General features: G+C 38.2%; 2 protein-coding genes across 2 annotated transcripts; one reads left to right on the forward strand and one right to left on the reverse strand.

Annotated features, from left to right (window-relative positions):
• The first annotated feature begins 863 nt into the window (after window positions 1–863).
• Window positions 864–5,770, forward strand: rsph9 (radial spoke head component 9). The gene is made up of 5 exons (XM_027011105.2): window positions 864–1,195; window positions 1,581–1,749; window positions 2,092–2,221; window positions 2,371–2,517; window positions 4,980–5,770. The coding sequence occupies exons 1-5, from the start codon at window positions 972–974 to the stop codon at window positions 5,138–5,140; spliced, it is 831 nt and encodes a 276-aa protein (XP_026866906.2). The 5' UTR covers window positions 864–971; the 3' UTR covers window positions 5,141–5,770.
• Window positions 5,771–7,478: 1,708 nt separating this feature from the next.
• On the reverse strand, window positions 7,479–15,204 carry mrps18a (mitochondrial ribosomal protein S18A). Its single transcript, XM_027011128.2, has 6 exons — window positions 15,033–15,204; window positions 14,384–14,415; window positions 14,167–14,271; window positions 8,710–8,833; window positions 8,407–8,482; window positions 7,479–7,945 (listed from the first exon to the last, which is right to left on the reverse strand). Exons 1-6 carry the CDS (start codon window positions 15,196–15,198, stop codon window positions 7,801–7,803), a joined length of 648 nt encoding a protein of 215 aa, XP_026866929.1. The 5' UTR covers window positions 15,199–15,204; the 3' UTR covers window positions 7,479–7,800.
• Between the last annotated feature and the right edge of the window lie 5,078 nt (window positions 15,205–20,282).

Below are 20,282 nucleotides of genomic sequence, written 5' to 3' on the forward strand. Positions count from 1 at the left end.
ACGGACGTTTTGTGATGTGTGTGTCAGTATAGGCATGATGACATCACCAGCAATATGCAGACACTGAATCAACAGTTTGCAGAGAGAGAGAGAGAGAGAGAGAGAGAGAGAGAGAGCGAGCGAGCGAGCGAGCGCTAGAGAGATAAAAACGTTTTTAACAATGAAAGTTACACTGAAGGACATTCTTTTGTACATGGAGCCCTGTGAGTATACACAAAGGTGTGCATGTCGCATATTAGGAAAGTCTATACACACGTAGAAATCACATGGATTCTCCACTTGCTTGGTAATAATCCAGAAATCCCTCTCTCACACACATCTACAGTAAGAAAATGACTGCATGATCACCTGTAAATGTGTACTAAAGTTCCTGGTATCATTCACAATACACTAAAAGTTCTTGGTATCGTGCAAATTACCTGTAACATCTGCCAGCTGTGTGGCAACTTGTTTAATGTTTCACATCTACAGGGACTGATCCAACTGACTGTATTTTTGGTGTTTGTCCTAAAGGAAAAGTCACTTTGCTTTTGTGACCTAATTTTGGTGAGAACTGAATAATGAATAATCGGTAGTTCTGTGAAGTACTAAAATATTTAGTAGCAATAAATACCTGTTATTTCATCTAAAACCAATAATTTTTAAAGTTTACGTATACATTTACAGATTTCAATTTTTTATATTAAAAACACCGAGTGTTTTCCCGTGTTCGCGCCAGCCGTTATCTCCGTTCCTTGCAGCTTTCTGTTTGGGAGTGTTTTCCCGTATTTTTCAGTTTCAGTACGGCCATCTTCCAGCCGCGTTCCAAACTTTGTTGCTACGGAAACGAGTAACCAGGAGATTTGTTTATTTGGCAAACCCAAGGGACTGAGGCAACGGCTATCAAGCTAAGATTATGAGTGCCAACTGCATACGATGAATAGAAGTATATTATAATACACCTGTTATAACAATACGGCAAGCGGATTGAGATGGATTCAAATACATTGTACTATTCATTGGATTTAGTGTCTGTAAATGGATTTACCTTGAATATAGAGCAGAGAGCAGCCCTTCAGACCTCTATGGTCATTCTGAAGATAAATTACAAATTCAGTCGGGTCCTTTTTTGGGGAAAGATTGTGGGAATCAAAAATGATTATTTCATAGCTCAGGGGGTTGGAGAGGATGAATTGAGCAGAACGTGTCTATACAGGTAAGAAACATATATTTTCTCTTTTTTCTCCATGCTCAACCACGAGACCTACGGCGCCTCTGCGTAGTAGTTACGTTAGCTAACAGCTAGCTAACTAGCTAGGTTAGCTTGTTAAAGAGGGTTTGGGATAGGTCCCCGTTACTATTAGAACAGAAACGGAAGACAACCCAACCTTATACTTTTATAAAAGCAATGGGAAATGCATAGTTAGAAAAATAATGCTGAGATAAAATCATGTAAAAAGTCATTTCAGGTTGGTATTTGTTTCATTTACATTTTTCTTTGCGATTCTAGAAATACAAATAAATATAATAACTCAATTTGTATAAAAGGATATGTAAAGGTTAACTCTGCATTGCGACATGCCATACATTTTCTGATGTAGTTTTAACTGCATGGATTGGCACTTGCTCCCTCCTGCCACTGAGGCTATGATAGGAGAGGTGGCAGTGGCAGTAAAGGGGCGTTTCGTGGGTGACCCGTCACATGAATATGAGCATACGGAGATCCAGAACCACGGCGAGGGAGACGAGACTCTGGAAGACGTTGTCACGGTGAGGCTAAGAAATGCTCGGGACCAACGCATGGCAGCATCCCGACCTAATAGTCTTCAGCAGCTGTCAACAGACGTGTGCTTCACAGAATTTTTACAATGAGCTCACATTTCACTACTTTTCAGCATTTTTGAAAAGGCATATTTGGAATGTTGAATGGTAGGAGACCAATGTTTCATTTATAAAATAGAGAAAATAATATGATTGAGAATTAAAATGAGTGCTGAATGTGTAAAGTACAATCCAACTCATGAAGTTCAACTCAATCTGGGTTAAAACATGTGTTGACTGCATATTTGCTGTTAATATAAAGTGGTGACAGTGTTTCTCCTCTATCTGTAGGTGAAAGTGAATGAAGAGAAGAGGTTGGCTGTGACAGTATATACCATTGATAAAGAGGTGTCTGTCGTACCACGTGGCGCGTGCATTAAGAGCCCTCATGGCACTGTACAGATTAACAACAGCTTCAAGGGTATGGTCATTGTCATCACACAACTTTCCACTGTGTGATGGTGTGCATGTGTTTACTTTTGGATATGCAGCTAACTAGGACTTTGGATCTGAGTGTATAATTTGATGCTCACCTCAGACCTCATTTTATTTTCTTTATTCGCCCTATAGGCCTGACACCCTCTGAGGCAGCTAAATTAAGTAACTACCTCCACTTCTCTGAGCCCAGGACACCGAAGACAAAATCCATTTTGGAAATGGCTGATCTGAACCCCTGCATCGACTTCCTGGATCCTCTAAGTGAAGACAATCCCAAAGGTGAGTCTTTTCTCTAACCAATTCTGGACTGTTCGCTGGAAGTTCTGCACTGTTTGGTAGACTCTGTACTCATCTACCCTGTTATTTTTGGAAATTGTCTCCAATCTCTAGTTTATTGTGGTCAATGACAAATTCTTAACAGTAGTTCAAAGCTTTGGGTACAAGTGATCTTTGATTATACTTAGATCACATAAGAGCCTTTTTTGCTAAAGAAAAAAACTCAAGAAGTAGAAATAGAATAGAAGAAATAGGCTTAACTTCTCTGACTCACATTTAGCACAGTGTTTAATCAACTTTTGCCCACCCGTTATTCCAGGAAATCATATTGACAGTCAAATTATATCCTTATTCCAAAACCTTATTACGATAGAAAAGTGTGATGATTGTATAAGTATGCTCTTGATTAATGAGCTTGGGAATTCTTGCTCTGTGTTGCTGGACCTCTCAACCTCTCCTGTTTACTTATTCAGTGATGGGAACTGGCAACAGGCTAAACTGAAACAGAATCCCAGGAGACAGCTGAGGTGTAGTTCATTGAACTGAGATTCCATTGTTCTCTCTTCACATGTTCATATTTTATGCAACAGGGATGATTGGGAGATTGTTGGATAAGTGATATTTCTTGTTCCCACCTATTTTGGTGCTTCTCACAACTTTTCATGTGGGAGTCAGTCCAGAAAAAACCATTGTTTAAACTACAATTCTGTTGTTTGTCGCATTTAGTTTTTAGTATGTCTGACAAGATGAATTGCTGAAACTCAGCACCATGCTTGTTAAAATTCTAAATGGTTTGGGCTGTATACAATGGGAAGCAGTATACTGTGGGAATGGGAATTAAGCCAACTTGTAACTTGCTGTTGCAGGACTTCACCTCGTTCAGTGATTTGCCTTAATCAGATGGAATTTGAGTAGTAGTAGGTGTTAAGAGAATCCCTGGAGCACCTGCTAGGATTTTAAAGTCCTAAGTCATCTCTGGAGTAGACAGACAGTTTGCCCTCATCCTTGATGGTAGTCATCAATCACTGTATTTAGTCACCAGCCATGATACCTAGAGTTCTGCAATAATGCCTATATCCTTTTAAGTGTGAAATTGATTAAGCATCCCAACCTGATTAGTTCTGGGAATTATGCATAGGAAAATGCTGAGCTCTGCATTCCAGAGTTAGTGATTATGAATTACTACTGGGAGGATATATCAATTAACTTCTCATTTATAAATAGTGGAAATTTATTTTAATTTCTAAGCACAAATTTAAACAACTGACACAACATATTATCCATCATGCCCATTTTGAGGAACAAAATTGCTGATTTCCATGGAAGCATGGTTTTTCATTCACTTCAATAGTCTTTATTATTCATTCATCTAAATTCACTTATTCCAATTCAAGTTCACAGCCTATCCCAGCAGCACAAGAGCACAAAGCAGGAACCAATCATGGACAGGACATACACATGCACAAGGCCAGTTTAGAGACTCCAAAAAGCCTAAAACACACATCTTAGGAATGTGGAAAGAATACTCAGAGGAAACCCACAAGCTCCAAAAAGACAGCAGCCAGACAAGGAATTGAACCCAGGCCAACAGTGCTGTGAGAAAGCGGTGCGAACTACCATACCACATTAGCCTTTACTTCTAGCACTTAATATATATACAGACTCGATTTAGTTCAGGAATGCTGGCTTTTAATAATCTCTTTCAATGAAGGACCTAATCAGTGGCTTGGCTCAGGAAAAGGGCATTAATGTTCTTCTAAAGAAGTTGCCTTTAACCAAATATTTATTGGATCCCGATACACACAGAAATTGTGTTCTTAAAGTGAATGGGTTCATCTGGACTGTTTGGACATTATTACAACATTACAAGATTCAGTATGGTTTTCTAGTCATGAGATCACAATTCCCATATGTGCTAATCTTAAATCCATGTTTTTGCATGGTTTTATAAATTTCTGCCGTGTCAACAAATTAATTTGACAGTACAGAAAATGCTGCACAGAGCTCATTTAAACCTAATTTCATGCTGTAAATGGTTTGATACTTGAGCCAGCATCCAACTTTAATAGAACAATGTAGATTAGAATACCTGTTTATTATCCTAATTTAAATCCTTAATCAAAATATTTACATTCAAAACAACCAAAATATTCATGTTCTCATGAAAATATATTATTATAGTACATGCAAATAGTGGTTACATGTATATTTCTATTTGTTTGTTTCTCAAGCATTTCCCTGATCCCCAGGGGCAGCATTTGAATAATCCACAAATTTGGCATGGCTTCATTCTCCAGAAATGTTTGAAAATCTACCCTGGGGCTAATGATTCTTCTTTATGTACTAAGATTTATTTAGATTTTACAGTATGATTGTGTTGGAAGCTGTGGGCCATCTCTTACCCCATCTATCTGCAAACACACAGCACTTCAAGCCTGTGCTGTGTCTCTGTGTTGTGATCACAGGGTCATGGAGCATGCAGTCTGAACAGGGCGCCACAGTGTGTGTGATACGAAGTCTGCTGTGGCTCGGCCTGACCTTCTTCCACATGCCAGCAACCCCAATGCATGGCTACATCTACATGGGACATGGACTCAAGAACTTGGACCTGACATTCATGCTGTAGGGGGAGAATGAACCCCAAAGGGCAAACCTAGTAGGTCCAAACAGCAATGTAAATTCAGAGAACATTTCATGACTTTATTTTTTGTAATCTTCTTTACTGTAAATGAAAACTGAGGGCAGATAAAGCAAACATTGTTCAACATTCTCAAAGAGAAAGTGTGTTACCATGTTTCTGTTTAAGGAGGGTATGATAATGTAACACGCTGCCTTTGTCAGCAGTGCAGGCACCGCTCCCCTCCACAAACACACACAAAACAGATGCTTCTTTGAGGTATTGAGAAGAAACTATTATTTGGGACATCTGCTTTTGATTTAGGAACATTATCACTGAAGGTTTAACAGTAACCTAGGTGAAAAAAGCACATTGATTCAGTTCCAGGTAGTCTTTCCAAATTCAGGAACCTCAGAGAACCCAGCTGTAACTGATGTCAGTTCTTTTATGTTCAAAATGTAAGTTAAATTTGTAGAGGACTTGGTTCTCTTTCTGGTCTTCACTAGCACTGATGAGAGCTCAGATTTCTTGCTGTTCACACCCCATCTGTGTAACAATGAAGTAAGTGTAGCTTTTTAAAGATGACCTCATAAAAACTGCTGTTTTTTTCATAAAGCAAATAAAAGAGAACAAAAACCAGCCTTTTTTTCCTTAAGTTTTGTTTTACCGATGAAGATTGATGCTTTGTGTATGGCAATCCTCAGGATTTGCTGTAAACATAAAATGGACCACAGTCACTTTGTTTTCACAGTGCAGAAATTAATCAGACCACAGTGTGAACAACAAATCTGTCACACTGAGAACACCTTGAAAGCTGGTCTGAGTGGTTTGGTGTCCATTTAGAGGGGTCTTAAATAACTTGACATGTTCACATATGCAGAAACAAGCAGTCTGGGACCACTTCACAGAAATGCCTTAAATGTGACAACACCCTTAGTAGTTTCATGTTAGAATGACAAGACTATAAAATCTAACAATCTTCAGAGGGTTTTTACATATTCCTAATTCATAATTTAATAAAACATTAAAGGATTTTTCCAAAGCACTAAATTCAAACAGCTTTATGCATGAATTATTTGCTGTATTTTCTCCAATTTAACCCACTGTAGCAAACTAATCAATACATTAAAAAGTTTGAGAAAGATATGGTGCATGGAAAAGGATGAGCAGTTCGACACACCAACCTTTTTTCCACTTTAATGTTTGTTTTTTAAAAACAACAAAATTTAAAGATCCACTCAGTGTCCTTACCATGCTTTTATTTTCTTTCAATTAATGTACAGTGATGCCACTATTTACTGCCTCTTCCTGTTGCATGGGGGGTTGGGAATTGAGTTGGGTTTTCATATGTGGCCTTAAGAAAGGCATGGTCTGGGAGGAGACCAGAGCTTATGAGACGAAGAAGGAATACTTTCTCTCCCAGCCAGAGATGTGGTATTTTCACTTGTTGGGACGTGTGAGATTAATGACTCATCAAATCACCCACAGAACACATATTTGGTATGTCCGAAGTTCACAGCACAGAGAGAAAAAAAGGAGCATATTTATTAGTGAGCTGTTTTGCATATTGTAGCTTTCTGCAGCATCAGTACTGCAAAGGCCAATAATGCCAATCAATCAGAAATGATACATTGAAGAAGCGAATAAGTGCTAAAAAAAAAGTGCATTTCCTATATTGGATTTAGATTAATACCTAGCTAGTTACTAGAGCTTCGGCAAAGTTTGAACCAAGTTATACAAAATCCGCTGGAAGCCTCATGGTGATTAATCAATTCCATATCCTCAGCTGTGAGCCATCTCTTACCCAGTCCATCCCCCCACCCACCCACACCGGGTTGATCACAGGATCATGGAGTGTGCAGTCTGCTGTGGCTTGACACGCGCACGACCCCATTTCAACCCTGTGCTGTGTCTCTCCATGTTGTGATCACATGATCATGGAGCGTGCAGTCTGAACAGGGCGCCACAGTGTGTGATACGAACTCTGCTGTGGCTCAGCCTGACCTTCTTCCACATGCCTGCAACCCCAATGCATGGCTACATGTACATGGGACATGGATTCAAGAACTTGGACCTGACGTTCATGCTGTAGGAGGAGAGTAAACCCCAAAGGACAAACCTAGTAGGCCCAAACAGGCCTGTAAATTCAGAGAATAGCCATTTTGTATTGTGTTTTTCCATTGATGAAAACTGAGAACATATAAATATAACAATGTTAAACATTCTTCAATTGAAAGAATGTTACCATGGTGTTCCTTTTCAAGGAGGGATAAGATAATGTAATGTGCTGTCTGTCAGCAATGCCCCGTCACCCCCATCCACACACAAACCAGCTGCTTTGCCGAGGTATAGAGAAAAACAATTTATTATTTGGGACATCTGCTGGGCCATTATACCATTAGAAATGAAATTTTAACATTAGCCTTGACTAAATAAAAAAACAACAAAATAGTTAATTTCTAGGGCATTATGCCAGTCTTTCCAAATGTAATGCTCAACAGGTTCTGTTATGTTCTGGTTCCAGCAGACAGCAACCTTACACCTGAACATCAGTCCATCAAGGGAGGAGGACCATGAAGGAGAGCCATGAAGAATCAAAGTGTGGAAGTTCTTGTCACTTTGAAGATGCCAGTGGGTCCCATCTATGATGTCACTGCTGTTTGGGCACATCAGTGCTTTGTGTAGATTGGCTTGAGGCTGTATCTGACATTGTTCTTTAAAGCAGGGTGTCCCACAGGCATACGAACCTTACACCACTTCAATCCTTTCCTATAGATGGGCTTCACAGATTTCAAAGAGTAACGTGTGAGGTACCTGCACAAAATGATACCAGTTATTACACCCCCCAGCAAGTGGGACAAAACTGACTGCTTTTATGTTAATTAATTAAATTCCTAAATATGCTGCGGTAATATATCCAGGATTATGATAAACTCATATTAGTCTTGATTTTCATAGAAAAAAATGTCTCAAATAATTTCGTGGAATTACCAATCGATTAAAACAATGCATTGCATGCGGATAATTTGATAATTTTTAAAACATCCTGTCTAGCAAACTAATCTGTGGTGAAAAAATTTTTAAAAGACTGAGAAAGATGTTGAATTGAAAAAGAAATGTAGGATAGACAGACTTTTTAATGCTTCACTGGTTTCTTTTTAAAAGAAAAAAAACCCTAAAAATGCCTTAAAGATAGTCATTTTGCTTTCAAACGCTAATGCATATTTTTTAGTTGCAGTGAATGTGATACCACTGTTTAATGCATAAATAACTACCGATTGAGTGGGGGGTTGGGTTTGGGCTTTGGAGTGTGGCCTTCAGGAAGGCGTGGTCTGTGATTTGGGAGTAGACCTGAAATGTGAGAGGAAGAATGAATAAAGTCTCATTTTAAACCACAAACAGCACAAAATATGAAGCCATTACGAGAATTGAATTCAGACACTGAATAGGCAACATAAGCCCAAGAGGTAATCTTAAAGATGAACTGTACCTTTACAGTCATATGCACAAAACTATATCTGTAAAAGCTTTCAACTGCATCAACTCAACATTGTTTCAATTCAAATCAGGAAGCAGACCTGCACGGTGGGCCATCTGCACACAAATGGCAATCTTGTTGTGTTCTTGAGCACAAAGGCCCGTAATACGCCTCGGCAACATCCCTCCGTCTGAACGAATGAACTGACTGAGCAGCAGCACATCCTGGGTGATTTTAGGAGTGGAGGGTAGCATGCATTATTGATCACAGGACAAAGCAAACAGTCACATGATCGCAGAAGTCATGGAGAATTAGTGCAGCATGATATTGACATTTCAGTAGTGTTACTGCAATCACAGCAGTCCAAGCAAAACTGACAGCAGATACAAACTGTCACACTGTATTAAGGCTGATGTATTTACAAAAGATGAGCAGCATTTGAATTACATACATTTCAAATGAGTCAAATTACATTTGTCATTACATTTCATCAATTTATTTTGACCAACAAGGCAACCTGATCACTTATTTTCTCCAAAATACCAAAATAAATGCCACCACAACATTAATAATATGTGCAAATAATGTACGTTTCCCAATGTGAGCTAGACACGTCAGTATTATTTAGCCAGCTGCCCTGATGGTCTTGCAGCATGACAATGTTATTAGAGATCTTACTGAGTCCTGGTAACTCAATCGTGGAATAATTATTTTCTTCCCAAGAAGGGTACTGCATTGGAAGTGGCCTTTGCTCCTGATTATGCTTAACTTTTAAATAGTCCTTTTCCTAGATACTTAGTTTCCCAGACACCTCTTCCTAGAACATCACATCACATCACATCACATCTGTTATGTTGACACTGTTTTTCACTTGGAGAAGAACTTGAACTGAACTGTAATCCTTTGTGATCTTGGTAATCTGGTCCCTTTCCATGCCGTTTAGTATGAAAGTGACTCAAAAATATGATTTTTGGACTCATTTGCATTTTTGAAAATGTACTATACACACCACTATATAGAAACCCCATCACTCGCAAGAGTAACCTTCATTTCCATCAAATCTCACTCACAAAAGAATTGCTTTATAGCCAGTTTTTGCGACTCTGATGAATATACATGGATGACGAACATTCTGAAGCAGAGCAAGATGAAGTATAACCAATTCTGGGACAGAAAATATCCTACACAAGGGCTGGATAGTGCCCTCAGAAAATAAAACAATGATCAGACGCACTTTCTCTAAGGTCAGCCACAGCTCTACCATAAAGTCCATTAATAACAAACACTGGCAAGTCCTTCTAGCAGAGGAATTCATACTGTCATCTGTTTAGTCATCACAGACACATTAAATATGACAATCACAATCTATCAGATGATTTGTGGAATAAAAAGCATTACCCCAGCATGAAGGGGACATAGCAAAATGGTGGCAGTGATGTGAATCATTGCAATGAAGGACCGCATTCACTCTAAAAGGACCTCCAACTTGCTTAAGTTTTCCTAGTTACCTGCAGTGATGATGTGCACACACACAATCCCAATTAAGATAATTTGTGTGATAACCCCATCTACACAAGTCGGTGGCAAGAACGCGAAAAAAAAACAAACAAACAAAAAAAACTTAAATTTGCTTTCTAATTGCCATGCTTAATTTAAGATCAAGCTTTTTAGCTTTTAAATATTTCTACTTATGTTGACAAATCTTAGCGTATATAAATAATAAGCAAAAACAGGCAAAGTTTAGCTGTGTAGGGTGGTTCTATGAAATAGAAGACTAGTCAAAATGATAAATTTTTCAAAAAAGTAAAACCCTTTAGCATTTCAGATTGAAAGACGGACATTAGTATTAGGTGTACAACGAATAATTGACGTAGTCGAATAAACTCAACGACCAAATTAGATACCAATTATATTAACTGTAGATTAGTTTTTTGTGCTGACACGGAATGCTCTGACATGTAGGCATTAACGCTTACTTGAGTGAATACTACAAAAGAAACACCTTCATGACCAAAACCATCCAAGGTGTAGGAGTATTTCACTCTTAACTCGGCTAAAAAGGTTGTGGTATCAGCATTTGCATAGATGATCCTGCCTGGCCAGGGAGCACATCACTTATGCTGGAGCAACTGAAGAATAGGCAAATTGGCACTCTGATGCTGAAATGTGATATTTAGCCAAGCTACTTCACATTATAAACTGTAAGTTTTTCCATTTAAAAATACATTTTCTCTTGATCAATAAATTCATAAATGGAATTTAACATACTAGCTAAACAGCCACATGGGAAAGGGGAATAGCAGCAACACCATGGATTTCCTTTGTTAACTTAATCCTCTGGTATGGGACAAAACTATTCCAGGAATGGGGATAAACTTTACAGTAAAAAAATATCTGTTAACACCATGGTAGCTGTATGAACGTGGTCTTCCACATCGTTTTATGCAAAACATTTTAAGCTTCTGGACTGAGAGGAGTTTTTCTGCATGACTGTTAAAGTAGCGCTTAAATATGGCCTAAATTTACAATCTTAAACGTTGCATCATTGTCATGGCTAGAGAATGTATTGGTGATGAGTGCACAAGTAAACGCCGTAAAAATTGATACTTTCTCAATCACAAAAAAGACCCAAACAAACATACAACCCCCCTTTCAACTCCTGTCTATGCGTGAGGGCTGATTCATGGGTTTGTTTGACTTCATACACATTTGATGTTTGGACAAAATTTATTTAGAACACATTTGAATAGCTGAACAGCATTCTACAATCAAGAACAAAAAATATGGCTTGAATGTATTTTTGTAATGGGGTGAGAAATAGTAGTCTTTTCTGCCTGCCATACATGTCTGTTGATATCATGTGCAGTTTGAAGAGTAGCTGTGCCTGTTGGACAGAATGCACATTTCTGTCCTCGCCCTCATGCTTGTTTCTTTGAAATTTAACTAGATGGATGGTGTGATTTATTTGATTAAAGGAAAACTGCTGTAGCTATATTTTATTGCTGCTACTTTGCTTATCCTTGGTTTAAATTATCACAGAAAAACTGGATATTGGAATTTCTTTTTCTTTTTAAGTCAGGAAAGATTATTAAAAGATCCATTTTGGAATTTCATATTCTGCTTAATTTTAGTTAGTACATATCTAAAACAACCTCAAACTATATTTAAAAACTGATCAGTAAATAAGGTCCATTTCTGTGTAATTGTGCAGCCAATTAGTTGTTTCAACAATCGCAGGATTAATCAAAAATAGTTGCAGGCCTACATTGTACTGTTAATTAATCTAACATTCCATAATTTTAATGCTGGGCTATTTCTATTTCTTAAACTGGCCTGTGAAAAGTATAAATAAGTTTTGGTTGTAACAGAGCTACAAATGATGTGCATCTTAAATACATTTTTGACATCTCGACATTAGTTGTGACATTTATAGAGGTTAACACATTTTCTTTCTGATTGAGAAATAATTTAGTTTTAGGTTTGTTCAAGTTTGCACACCCTTTTAGGCAGACAAGAAAGGCAACTGTAGCACATCCACACCATTGACTTGAACAGGCATGTTTTATCTTGCATCTTTGAGGAAGTCATCGGTCCCAGGTGACAGTTGGCATAGCGCCCATTGGTAGTGTGATATAACTGGCATGACACCAAATACAATTCAGTGGCACAAAAGAGTGTTACAGTTGCCCGTTTAGTCTGTTTGCATAGGAAGCCTGCCACCTTGCAAATGACAGCAACGGCTGAATGGACTTGTCTGGTTCAGATGTGTCAAGATAATACCGGCCTATTCAATTTAATGGAATGGAAAGTATTACAGTTCCTGTCTGCATAAGGGCATGTGTCACCTTGCATTATGCCTTTCCCCCATTTCCCTGGCAGGGGGTGCTGCCAAGTTTTCTCTAGCTATTAAATTTTGCTTGGGCTACACAGCTATACCTCAATAACTGGCTACCTAATATTATTGTTATAAAATGCTATTTTGTAATGTAGATTTGTCAAACCTTTTTTTATTTTTAAATACATGCATTCATGGTTAAGCACAACCAATTCATTAACTAATGAATGTGATACATTTGCAAGACATTGGCACGAGGCTCATTACAATTCTGCAACTGCCTGATCCTACCCTTGAATAAGCACGCTCACCATCAACCACAAAGAATCTGCAGTATGCACACAGAGTAAGGGGAAACTTGCTTAAATTATTCTTTAAAAACTAACTTGCAAATTCTGAAATGTTATTTCTAATAAAAATGGACAGAAACCAAAAAGAGAGAAAAGCAAATGTTCAACATTCTGTTCCTGCTTTAAGCAAAAAAAAAAAAACATTATATAGAGAAAACATCTAAGGAGATTGCTGAAACTACTAAAATCAGTTTAAGAACTGTCCAACACATTAAAAAGGTGGAAGGACAGTGGGGAAACATCTTCTAGGAAGGAATGTGGTCGGAAAGAATCTTGAATGATCATGATTGGCGATCACTTAAACGTGTGGTGAAATCAAATCATAGAAAAACAACAGAACTCAGGGATATGTTTAATAGTAAAGTAAGAGCATTTCCACATGCACAATGTGAAAGGAACTCAAGGGATTGGGACTAAACAGCTGTGTAGCCTTAAGAAAACCAGTGAGGCTAACCGGTAAAAATGGCTTCAATTTGCTAGGGAGCATAGAGATTAGACTCTGGAGCAATGGAAGAAGGTCATGTGGTCTGATGAGTCCAGATTTACCCTTTTCCAGAGTGATGGGCACATCAGGGTAAGAAGACAGGCAGCTGAAGTGATGCACCCTTCATGTCTAGTGCCTACCGTACAAGCCTGTGGGGGCAGTGCTATGATCTGGGGTTGCTGCAGTTGGTCAGGTCTAGGTTCAGCAATGTTATGTGCCCAAGAATGAGGTCAGCTGACTACCTGAATATACTGAATGACCAGGTTATTCCATCAATGGATTTTTTTTTCTTCCCTGATGGCACAGGCATATTCCAAGATGACAATGCCAGGATTCATTGGGCTCTAATTGTGAAAGAGCGGTTCAGGGAGCATGAGACATCATTTTCACACATGGATTGGCCACCACAGCATCCAGACCTGAACCCCATTGAGAATCTTTGGGATGTGCTGGAGAAGACTTTGCGCAGTGGTCCAAATCTCCCATCATCAATACAAGATCTTGGGGGAAATATTAATGCAACTCTGGACAGAAATAAATGTTGCAATACTGCAGAAGCTTGTGGAAATGATGCCACAGCAAATGTGTGCCATAATCAAAGCTAAAGGCAATCCAACGAAATATTACAGTGCGAGAGCTTTTTTTGGGGGGCGGGCAGTGTATACATATACACTAATAATTTTTTTAAATATATATATTATATACATACATACATACATACATCTAATTTTACTATAGGCTGACATTTTTTGACATAAGTGTAGGGGTGTCAGTCCTAACTCATTCAAACTTGTTCCAGATCCAGCAATATTAGTTAGAACACATGAATGAGCTAGAGAGATGAGAACATAAAATAGTGAAGGTGAGTAAGTGGACCCCTTTACCTACCGTGTACGTGTACTTGTTCTGTAGGTTCCATTGGTAAATAGGACACTTGGCAGTTGGATTAGGAGGCTGGGGGCTCTCTGGTGTGGGCACCGTCACACCCTCAATCTAAACGACAATCACACAAGCATGCACCATTGGGTTAATTTAAAATCTAGGTTGTACCACTGGTAAGTTTTCTATTATGATATACAGTAGCTGTGCACATAGAAATACTTACCACAGTTGTTTTACCCTCTTGCTTCTCCACCACTGAAAAACACACATAACCGTACATGTAAGGTGTAGCTGATGAACTCGTTATAGAACGTGTGTCCGTATAAACACAGAATTTGTATTAGATTTTGGTGTGAACGGGTCTACAGTTTAACTTAAACGGGCCATTTACATTTGGCCCAAGCTCCATAACCTAGTGAGGACCCTCTGAAAGAAGTACTTAGCTTGCTAACTAGCTGCCTGCTAAAAGGCCGTCAACCGTTTACAACTTTTTTTTTCAGTTTAGCATGAAGTTATGAAGGTAGCTAGCTAGCGTAGCTATCTACCATAGCTAAGATGAGGTAATGAGATTTTGGTGCCTTTTAAAAGCTAATGAATACTTAAAATGGACATTTTGCATAGATAAGTTAGTTAGCTAACGCTAGCTATATTATCAGGACAGCTGTTCACTCATAACACAGAAACAGTGTTAATGAAAACCATTCACATAATGCGCAGTTATCTCTTCGCGGTAATGATGTATTGGATGGCAGCATCAAGTACGTGACCGCTGACCGGTAAACAGAGGAAAGCAGCGAACCTAAGCGAGGTAGCTAGTGAGAGAAATACACGTAAGGTAAAAGAGACTAAATAAAAACCTCATTAAAACTCACCTTGCCGAATTCCACGATTAGGTGTACAACCGAAAAAAGATAATTGGGGTAAACTAGACAACCGTACAGGTAAAGTGTTTCTGGTCAGAGCACACTGAACCGCACAAAATGTAGTCCTAACGTACTTTATAATACCAAGGGCCGCCATATTACTCACGACCTTCATTTCCTAGTAATTACGCATTTCCTTTTCCTTGAATAGGCAGTTCGCCGTGAGGCGTTAACCTGAAGACAGGTTCAAAGTTATCGAAGTTTTATTTATTTTTTTGATCCATTATGATTTTTTTTCATCACAAGAAGCAAATATTTTGCTTTTTTAGTGCAACAGATTCATACAAGGTTATTCTGTTTCTTGTGTTTTTCTTTTGTTTATTTTACATTTTTCATCTTGTGGTTTCATCACAGATTATTCTAAATCCTTTTAAGACAAATTATAGGCTGTTGTATGTGTAAATGGTAATTTGTTCGCTATAAATGACTGTTTTCCACATGATGTCATTAGCACTGAGGTAATGTTCTGGAAATGAACTCTCATTCTGAAGGCCTTGTGAGACAAGCAGCATCAGGAAAACAGAACTGTCTTGGAGCATGTATCCACTAGTCCATGTATAAACAAATGTATGTAACCTTAAATATATTGTAATGTTAAGTGTCATCTCATTAACTCTGACATACAAACCTCTCCAGGTGTGCAAAGATAGAAGTATTAAATTACAATAATTATTCACCTAGGGGGCATATTTCTTTGTATGCCCTTATATTCAATAATTTAAATTCTACCTTTAGTCAAATTTATCTGCAAAGACAGTGACTACATAATCATCATGTAGCATTTTACAATATATAGACAGGGTCATGTTACTGGAAAGCACATTGCATGTGTTATCCTTCAGTACGCAGGCATGTCAAAAGAACATTCCATATCTTGTTTATTTTACTTTTTGTTGTGCTTTTTTAAACTAAAGTTAACAAGTGTGAAATAAATAAAGTGACGTGTAAATGAGAATAGAGGAACTACAATTCTATCTATACCTGATCCCAAAGCATTAAAAATGTGTCAGAGACTCCAATTATGTAGCTCTCACTTATTTAGTTGAATACAAAGAATAGCTCTTAACTATTGAATGAGGCTGCATTGAAAGAAACATTTGGCATACAAACATGGGAGTGGTGAATTATGTAATGAAAGGCCTATGTCCCTTGAATTGATCAAGTACCAATAAGAAACTTCAATTCTAATCATTTACCTCTGTCTTTTGTCAATAATATTTTCTTTAATCACTTCCCCATTGGTCTGAAATCAATTCAATGACTTCTCCACTGGTCTTCAATCACTTCATCTTATCTGGTCTGAAAATGTCTACCAGCAAGTATTATGACATTTAATGGTGATTGTTATCAGTGAGTATTTCATTTGGAAATACACTGCAGTCGATTTTCTGTACCATTTTTTAAAATTCGGTTGATTATGTGAACCCAAAACCTCCCAAAATAAAGCACTAGAATGAGTACAAATTACACTTTGATATGTGAATGTTCTTGGCTCTATGGTTGTCATGATGTAGTTCTTTTTCATATTTAATCATTCTAGCTCGAAGCTGAAATGGTAGTAAGGTCAGATTCAACTTATGGTCTCAGGAATGAGCTAAGACTTCTTGCATCCTTGTGTAGTTTCTCAGAATTTATGAGTAGTTCAAAATCACCTTTCCTCCCCAGATCTTTCAGGGGTTTTTCTGTGTGTAATGCTTCCTGATTTGTACACACAAATATCCAGAGTATTCCCAGCTGTTAACTTGTAAATAATTCAATAACACATGAAGAGTTAACATACTCTAAAGATAACTTCCCCACAGCAGAGCTGCACTAATGTTGAGTTTTGGTGCTATATAAGGGTTGAGGTCAGTGTAGACAAACTGTGTATTTCCTAACTGGGCTCTGTGCTTGTGGGTTGGGTAGCATGGTTACGAGAACACTGCCTGATTCTGAGAGAAGTCAAGATGCAGGCATGTTGTTAGTGGACTTCACAAACATCACATGATTACCTTCACCTTCCACTTCAAGGCACAAAATAGGAGATGTTTGAAAAGAAAAGGGGACTAACAAAAGAAAACATCCTGGGAAAGCTATCAAGATATCAAAAAGTTTGATTGCATTGTCTTTTGTTTTTTTCTGTAACTGAGCCTCTGTGTAGTAAATGGAAGCTTTGTTATATGTCTTTGAAGAGAACAATTAACAAAGAATATTCTTTGATTCCTCACATCAGATAAGGTGAGAATTATAGAGTTTTTTCAGACAAGCTGACTTTTATGACTTCCTCAGTAAGGCTGCTTTCTATTCAGTGTTAGCTTGTGTAGTAACCTAGAAGGATTGATGTTAAAAGTGCAGCATGGTGAGGACAGTGGCCTTTAAATTTGCATCCTCATTTGGTAAAACTTTGAGTGTGTGAATAACAGCCAGCATTCTCAAGCAATATCACTTGCTCAATAAGGGCTCTGATGATGATGATGAAGACTCTTTGAATTCCACAGCTGTCATTTCTTGATTTACAGGTGTAAGTGATTTAGTAGGTTCCTAAAAGAGGTCAAAATGTCCCCCAAGTTGAGGCATGTTATTCTGAGATTTAAATCATCTCAGAGCCCTATTTCTAAAGAGATTGCATCTAAACATTTTACATTTTTACATTTGGACTTTTGTGGTTTATTTTTAATCAAAATGTGTCACCACACAACAAATATGTTGTCACTAAAATTGTATTGTAATACATTTTCAACCACTATCCAAAATGTACTTCAAAACATACTTCTTTAGCCTTACTACTTAAAGGCTAATTGGAATGCTAACGTAAAACTAGAATAATTTAAGTCTTTTTATTTGTTTGTCACTACTCATAATGATTGTAATGATTAGATTTATAGATTCTGACACTGCAGGCTAAACCGTGGGATGTTCTGAGCAGCATATATGTTTATGCAAGGACTAGGGACGCCTGCCAGGTCTTCAGGGATACTGGATGCAAGCCAGAGAGGTAGCAACATTCACAAACATCCTCCAGTTTCCTAAGATCCAAAACTGGAATGTGAAAGCAGGCATGCAACTACATTTGAGTGAAAGGTTTATTTTTAGCTTTTATTAGTGAGGCATAACATTTTGCCTTTATGTTTGTATGTATGTAGGAAATACTACAAAGAAAGTATTGTCTTGCTATACCAGTCTAGTAGTTATGAGCATTTAAGCTGACACATTATCAGGCAAAAGATGTCCCCAAAATTGGTATATATATATATATATATATATATATATATATATGTGTGTGTGTGTGCGTGTGTGTGTGTGTGTTTGTCTGTGTGTATCTGTGTGTGTGTCTGTGTGTGTGTGTTTGTGTTTTATATATATATAATTTAATCATGAGAATAAAATATAATTAGACCTAAAACATACGGAATGCAGAAAATTATTTAGATTCCCACCATATCTAAATATGAAGACACATTTTGGAAAGAGTTTCTTTTAGAGTTTATTAGTGACCTGTGGGGTTGAAATGCCACAGTATTTTTGGACTGTAAGTGGAGTACAAGACCAATCATTTCAATTTTGCTTCATGCAAAGTATTTCAACAATTATACTGGAAAGGGCTCCATTGGAGTTGAGAGAAATCTGGTGCCTACAAAATTGCCCAATTTGATGGACCTTTGGTATGCAATTAAAGCCCAGTTGTCATTAAAACTCTCTTCTGGCTCATTATCCTAGAGGCTGCACACAGGGAAGTTAACTGAATGTAGCTGTTTAAGATTGGCAAAGGCAATTGATTAAGATTCCTGTTTGTGCTTTTACATGAATGTGCATTTACTTTCACACAACTAACTAACATGCATGTGTGCAAATACATACCTAGCTGAGCAGAAAAGGCATTTTCATAGATATCTTTTTGAGTCTGAAATTCAGATTGCAAGATACATAATGATGGAATTCATAATACCCACATGAAGTCTCACACACTGTGTACAAACAAATGCCTGCTTTTCCTCCCTTCTATTTCCCTCCCTCACTCTGTCCCTCGCACCCCACCCCAGTGTCCCCACACTCATTCCCTCTCTTCTCCTTTTCCCACTCTGAGGCCAGACGGCTGGAGGGGCTTTGGGTGTACGTGCAGAGTTGCAGAGTCTCCTCTGAAAGAATCAATGTGCTTTGAGAGGCCTCCAGAGATTCGGGCCTCTCCCTGTCTCCCTTGCTCTGTTTCTCTCTCTCTCACAGACTCTGCCATCCTGCAGGACGTCTGCAAGCCACATTAGAGTTAATGTTATGCAGGACACATCAGCAGAGAGACAATGGCCGCTAGACTGCCGAGAGCTTTGGCTTTTCCTGCTCAACGTATTCCTTTTGTCCTGTCTGGATTTGCTTGATTTTTGTGATAGAGTTGGCTCTGTTTTGGATTCGCTCTTGAGAGGGCTCTTCACAACCCTTGAATTGCTTTGTATTAAAGGTAATTCTGCAAGATGTTGATGCAAAGCTCACTCATTGCCATGTTGCTTAGTGACAGGGATGAACATGCCCTTCCAGTTTTCTCTATGAATACGAGTTTGGGCAAGATTTTTGACACCAAGCCACTGATAGAACATGATACTGTGGAGATTTAAGCCCAGTTGAAGTAATAGAGCTCCAGGTAAACCACCTGTAATCAGTTAAAGGTTAAGTGTGGTCTAAATACATTTTGATTTCTAATTATCTGGGTGTCAGTGTCTATTAAAACTCACCTGGAATATCTCCCAGATAAAATATGTAATATAAATGCTCATGGACCATTTTGTCTGGCAGCTAAATTAAGAGACTCTAGGAAAGAAATGGAATTGAGTGGAATGCAGTGAGATTACGGTTCCAGGATGTGTTTGGAGTGTTGCTGTCAGGCACTGCTGTAATTCCTACCACATCTCCAGACTGTGCCATGCACATCCTCTTGGAGCTTTGCCATGGAATCACTTCTAAACAAATCAGTGTATTCAGAAGACATGCACATAAACACATACATGCACGCACCCACCCAAACACACAGACACTCGCACACACACACACACACACACACACACACACACACACACACACACACACACACACACACACACACACACACACACACACACAGTCATACATTCAAAATGATGATAACGCCAGGCACAAGAAGTGCTTAACCCATATATTCAGAGTATGTTTCTTGTGATTCTTTTACCGAAACCATAATGCATAATTACAACATTA

The sequence above is a fragment of the Electrophorus electricus genome, chromosome 2 (assembly GCF_013358815.1).
Source record: "Electrophorus electricus isolate fEleEle1 chromosome 2, fEleEle1.pri, whole genome shotgun sequence".
Lineage (NCBI taxonomy): Eukaryota > Metazoa > Chordata > Actinopteri > Gymnotiformes > Gymnotidae > Electrophorus > Electrophorus electricus.

Excerpts from the sequence above, each read along its gene's own strand:
- rsph9 (XM_027011105.2), top strand. The coding sequence starts at position 972 with ATGGATTCAAATACATTGTACTATTCATTGGATTTAGTGTCTGTAAAT. Across the intron at positions 1,750-2,091 it reads CTCTGGAAGACGTTGTCACG|GTGAAAGTGAATGAAGAGAA; the intron begins GTGAGGCTAAGA and ends CTCTATCTGTAG. Across the intron at positions 2,222-2,370 it reads GATTAACAACAGCTTCAAGG|GCCTGACACCCTCTGAGGCA; the intron begins GTATGGTCATTG and ends TTCGCCCTATAG.
- mrps18a (XM_027011128.2), bottom strand. The coding sequence starts at position 15,198 with ATGAAGGTCGTGAGTAATATGGCGGCCCTTGGTATTATAAAGTACGTT. Across the intron at positions 14,272-14,383 it reads AAGAGGGTAAAACAACTGTG|ATTGAGGGTGTGACGGTGCC; the intron begins GTAAGTATTTCT and ends ATTGTCGTTTAG. Across the intron at positions 7,946-8,406 it reads CCCAACCCCCCACTCAATCG|GTACCTCACACGTTACTCTT; the intron begins GTAGTTATTTAT and ends CATTTTGTGCAG.